Here is a 6,000-nt window from a genome sequence, read left to right as displayed (position 1 = left end):
GCTAGAAGATCCTCGAAGTGTCCCAAGGCAAATTGTCTCATCAGCAACATGGACTTGTGACATATGCAGGCTCTTTAGCCTGTGTGTGTGGAGCTGCAACCTACATTTTGAACTTCCGGGGAATCCTGATGAGGTGGATTACAGACTACCCTTGAGAAATAACTGCCGTGTATTGGCTTTGTCCTTTCCTTCTGTGACCTCTGTTTTCACCCTTCCCTGGGCTGGCCCTCATCACCCCACCCACACCTGGATTAGTACAGCAGCTGGTCCACCATTATCCCTTGCCTGTTTCAGCCTCTCTAGTTGCCAGAACCCATCATCTACAAATAATTCTTGCTTCACACCATTACCCTACTCAGAAATTTCCTGAGACCTCTAAGATGCTATATAAAGGCATTTGGCTTGTGGCCTGCCAAGCCAGCTTCCTGCCCTTTTCTTTTTCTCTCTGCACTCCTGTCTTTCCCCACCTCACTGATTTTTTTTTTTTTAAATATGGTAGCCTCTGCTAGTTTGGACTTATTTCCTTTCCCTTTCCAACTCTCCATGTTGTACCCATATTTGGACGTGAAACATTACACTACATGGGAGAAATTAAGAAAACTATTGAGGTGGTTCATCCCATTTCTTCAGGCATCCATCTCACCTCCTCTATATCCCTGATTTGCCTTGCACCAGCTATATGGCTTTGGCCAAGGAACCTAACTTCTTTGTACTTTACTTAGTGTTCTCATTTTCTCATTGGTAAAATTAAAATGTTTATTATTGGTGGCATTCAGCTGGAGATTAAACCCAGGACCTTTTTTTTTTTTTTTGTTCTGGCTGTGCTCTCTATCACTGAACTACACTGTGTCTAAACAGGGACTTTTAAAAGAACAATAATTCATTTATTTTTTTTCTGCATTGTAATTGTGAGCTGCCATGTGGGTACTGGGTATTAAACTCAGGTCTTCTGGAAGAGCAGCCATGTTCTTAACCACTGAGCTATCTCCCCAGCCTTCCCAAACAGGGATTTTTAATAGGACATACCTCATAGGCTTGTGGAGACAATTTAAAAAGTCAATAAAATTGCTTATAGAGGTGTGTGACATAAACTGTCATGTAAGTGACAGTATGATTGTGATCTTTACCTCGTCCAGCCAGCTCCTTTCTAGAAACCATTTCTTCTTGGAATATCGAGCTCATAGAGTCCCTGGTAAAGCCTTGACTTTGACAAATCCAGGGCTGGGGGTGTTTAAATGTTCAGTGTTTGGGTCTGAGTGTGTTTGTCTGTATCCCTCTCCCAGGGACTGGGCTGTCTCTCAATCTGTAATTGGCCTGCTAGGAGGAGAAAAGGTAAGATTTGAAAGTAAAGGTTTCTAGAAAAAGCATGATGATGCTAGTACAACTTCAAAACATCCCCCCAGGAGAGTGGGCTCTGCAGTTTCCTTCCTGTGTGCTTTCTCCTGTCTTTCTATACTCCAGGTGCAAATGGCCCTGCCTCCTCCTCCAGTCAGTCCCCACTGGCTCTCCAGGAGGCCTCCCTCCCAAGATGCTTCCTTTGTGCTTGTCCTGTGCCAGGGGGCCTTACTCCTTGTACCCAAGGCAGCCCCTTTCTGTAAGTCATGTGGTCCCACTGTGCGTGTGTAACTAAACCTACTGTTCTAGTATTCAAATGAATGTCTCTGCTTTTGTGGATAAATACAAGCAATTCTTTAAAAAGCCACACTGAATTCAATAATTTTGTTCTTTGCTTCCTCCTTCATCTCCTCCTTTTTCTCTGTTGTTGTCAGCAAAGATTCAAAGTTTAACTACTATGGACTTGAGGGAGGTCTGAGAATAGTTTTGACATTTCAAGGGGAAACTGCTGTATCCTGAGGCCAGTGGGAACTCTGGGAGCTACACAGAGCCCTCTGCCTCTCAGTTTTCTGGTCTGTTTAATGGAGCTAAACCATAACTGCCTTTTTCATAAGGAGAGGAAACACAATTTTGCCTCCAGGAGGGTTACAGAGCAGAGCTCTATGATCATACCAGGAGGACTGCCAGGAAGATCGATGAGACAGTAGATCAGAGTTCACCCAGCAAGTTGGCATGCCCAGAAGCAAAAGATTACTGCTTCAAGTCTCATTGTTGTGTTCTGGGTCTGTTGGGACCAGCTGCAGCTAGAACTTCAAAAGCCATGAAAGCCCACCAGTGATGTTTTTCTGCTCCTTGTATGGAGCAACAATAACAAAGAGTTGCTCCTGTGTGTGAATAACAAACCTCTAAAGTTCCTCTTATCTGGTCTAGTAACCACTGTGGCCTCCGAGGTTGCAGTTGTTTGTCTCTGTTTAGGCCCGGTTGCCTAGGGAACAAAGTTGTTCTCTTTACCACTAAGTGACTGTGGGACAAGTTTTTTCCCCTTTCTTGTACAAAAAGTGCTTGTTGACCAGAGGGTTTGATGGGCAACTTTCTGCCCCTCCTCACTCCCCCTCCCACTCAGACCTCTTCCTTTCCTCACGCTCTCTCCCCTTTGAGACAAGGGGACCCTAGGCTGTCCCTGAAATTCTTGTCTGCCTGCCTCCACCTCTCACCTACTGAGATTATATCAGACATGTATACCACACCCTCTTTCCCCACCTGCCTCCACTCCCACCTTCCAGTCTTTGTAATACTGTGGATTAAACCTTCCTTTATTCATCTGTTATTTTTCAGCTAGAAAACAGGGGTGTGAAGTCTATGGGTGTACTGAATAGTCCAAAAGTCCCTGGCCTTGTTTTATAGGGAAAGGGCTTGGGAATGAGGATTGAGAAAGCCAGGTCAGATGAGGGATGGGTGCTTGAAAGCTGACAGGGTGATAGCCCCCAGTTTGTATCTATGCCAGCAGCTGTGTATTTGGCACATCATGAGCAAATTGACAGGTGTGCACAATGCACTTGGCATCCTGAGTAGCAAGGTTCAAATTAGGTAGGGAAAATGGGGCTCAGGAGGCCAGCCAACAGAGATGTGCAAAATTAGGAAAATGTTTTTGACAATTGGGAAAAACAGGCCAATATGTGCAAATTTGACAGAGAAGGAGGCATGTCCTTTTAATTTAATTTGGGTAGTAACTGGGCCAAGTCATCTTGGTCATTTTTGAGGCTTATGATTTAAGAAAAATGAAAGCTCTGTTCAATCGCATGTGTCTAAGTAATAGTTGTGTGTTCTACAGGAAGCCCAGATTAAATGCAATGGCTGGCATAGGGGAAACTCCCTATGTAAACTTACAATTGGGCCAGAATTAAGTCCAGATGAGCATGCGGCGGAAGAGACACTAAATGTTCTTCAATAGTCAGACAAACTGCAAAGAAATATGGGTAGGAAAGGGAGGTAGTAAGTAGCCTTCAAGAGGTGCAGAGGGAAGCTGAAATAGATTTTGCCCACACCACTGGTGGATGTTGTGAGAGAACTCCCAGGATTGGTGGAGAAGTAGGAATTGAAGGTATCTTTCTTTGGGTGGGGTGGGAAATGCAGACTAAAAGAATGCAGCTTTGCCACCTCACACAGTCTCCCTTTTCTTACTAAAGTACTTTTACTTTGTCAAGATCAAGGGTTCCAAGTAGATTTTTAGAATGCACTATAAGAGTGACAGACTTCAGAAGCAGGAAGAGCCCCACCTGTGTTAACTTGGCTCATCTCTTGTTCCTACAGAAATATACCATACCTGTTTAGAAATATACCATACCTGTTTCTTTGAGAGCATTCTTGGGGGTTATTTTTCCAAATTTCCCCTCAAGCTCAAGTGGGGTGTTAATAGTCATTCATTCTGTAGCTTTCATATAAAAGAGCAGGATGGAGTAGGAAGGTTAAGTTGAGTCCAAGTTTTTATAAGAGCTGTGTGACTTTGGACAATTTACATAAACTTGTTGAGTCTCAGCTTCCTTGTGTGGTGGACAGAGAGCTATAAGAGCACAAGCATATTCTTCATAAAGAATATGTGGATGACATACCCTCATGGATACAGCTTAGGTCTGGCCCCACTGGCATGTTCAACAAATAATGGACACACTAGCAAAACATTTTGCTTTTATCAAGTGCCGACCCAGTTTACATATACAACAGACACCAAGTTTATTTTTAGAAAAAAAGAGCAAAGTTTATTGAAATTTCAAGCTACATCTGAAAAATCAAAATCCAAATCCTGAAGACATACAGCAGGATAAGGTGTCAGAATGTGTAAAGTGTTCACTGTCACAGAACCTTCTTACACAAACTTCCTGGGTACATCTCCCAGCACCCCCAAGGGACCAAAACTACTTATTCCTGTTGTCCACCACAGGACTCCATACTTTGATTAATCCCAAAGTTTCCCACAAAAAATAAAAAATAAAAACAAAAAAAACCCCAAAACAACAACAAAAACAAAACTAACAACAAAAACAAATAAAAAACTTTTCTCAAACAAAAAGGTGAAGTCCACGCTGATCATCTCTCAACCCCATTCTATGTAGTCAGCACCAATGAATGGTGGGTTTGGCATTCAAAAGAGGACTTCACACGTCTTCAGTGGATAGATGAGGGAGGGCTGCAGCAGCAAGGCATCTGTGACCGCATTGTGAGGCTGGTCCCCCTCTCCCTCCCTTATATCTTGACTCTTAGTTAATCTAAATGACAAAGTGGATCAATTTGGTAAGTTAGCACAGTCAAAAAATTAGCTTTAAGAGGTAAGGGACCAGTCAGTACTCCCAAAGCTGATTAGGCCCTTCAACATGTAGGTGTATGTGTGTGTGTATGTATACATCACTACACTAAGATATAGATCTAGCCCTATGGGTATATATATACATTTATGGCTATATAGAAAAACTATGCCAATACTAACCAAACAGAACTTTGTAAGCGGTCATCCCAAAGCTGTAATCCCACACTGGGCTGTGCACAAAGCCATGCATTATACCATATTAACCAACAGAAGGCTGACTTGGCTCAATCTCTCCCATCTCTGCCCCTGCCTGAGCAAATCAGAGGAGAAGAGAGAGATTGCCTCTGCCTAAAACACAAGTGGCTTCTTCATAGAACAGTTGTCAGATGAAGCTGTGGAAGATGTATGTCCATGGAAATGAAAAACAGACCCCTTATACTTTCTGGAGCACACTGGCATTACATCTCAAACTACTTTCTCCTTTGCCAGCTGTAACTAAGTTGCCCAGGTCCTGGAAGGCCCTGGACCCGGTACCATGAGAGGCTCACTGGCTTGGGGTTACTAGGCCCCATGCAACTCAGTTTCCAGAGACCTGCTATTTGTCAGGGGTCTGTCACTGGAGTGGACCCAGATGGCCGTGTCCTTGGTACATCTCTTGGCACCAGCTATGTTAGGTGTAAAGTTCTCCACATGAGATGACGCTTGGGGAACCAAAAAACAAACCGGAAAGAACTAGGTAGAACAAGTTGTGGCTCTGCCCACCCTGAGGACAGAGCCACTTACACTGCAGAACCATCAGGGGCTTCTGGGGTTTCTGGGGTTTCTGGGGCTTCAGGTGCTGGCTCTTCAGGGCTCAGCCGGGACTGGAACTTTTCCAGCTGCTCCGGGCTTGCCAGGGTCTTCAGGAGGGTGTTCTCACGCTCCAGCTGGGAGTTCTTCTCCACCAGCTCACGAATCTGCTCCTTTAGGATCTCCACCTCCTCTCTCACAGCATACATCAGATGATTCTTCACTAGATCCTGTCATGTAACAAATCTATTTGTTAGCCATCATGGCCACTCAGCAGCACTGTCACCCTGCCATCAATCTGCTGCACAGGTTTTTATGCCAACATCATGCAACCGTCACATAGCATATTGTGTCTGAAGCTCAATTTTTTATGTCCTGTGCTCTGACACACTCAAGATGCTTGTTAGGAGAGTCGCAGGACGTGCGCCATGCCAGGCTTGGGAGCCTAACTTTGTTCCTCCAAATTACTAAAGACTTTCAAGTCTAACTAGGTTAAGACCTCTCTTAGTTTGTCCTGTTAACCTCTCTTAGTTTGTCCTGATGTTGTCACAAATCTTGGGAAAGCCTACAGTGTA

The 6,000-nt window shown here is 44.1% G+C and overlaps 1 protein-coding gene across 2 annotated transcripts in view; it reads right to left on the bottom strand.

Annotated features, from left to right (window-relative positions):
- Positions 1-4,064: 4,064 nt before the first annotated feature.
- Positions 4,065-6,000, bottom strand: part of Tsc22d3 (TSC22 domain family member 3) — a 60,134-nt gene continuing 58,198 nt past the window's right edge. For both annotated transcript variants that reach the window (XM_051178022.1, XM_051178023.1), the window contains exon 4: positions 4,065-5,655. In XM_051178022.1, coding sequence (XP_051033979.1) covers positions 5,416-5,655 — 240 coding nt within the window. In that variant the 3' untranslated portion in view covers positions 4,065-5,415. The remainder of the gene's footprint in view (positions 5,656-6,000) is intronic.

The sequence above is a fragment of the Phodopus roborovskii genome, unplaced genomic scaffold, assembly GCF_943737965.1.
Source record: "Phodopus roborovskii unplaced genomic scaffold, PHOROB, whole genome shotgun sequence".
NCBI lineage: Eukaryota > Metazoa > Chordata > Mammalia > Rodentia > Cricetidae > Phodopus > Phodopus roborovskii.
Note: the sequence above shows the minus strand (reverse complement) of the source record. Positions and strands in the feature narration are given on the sequence as shown.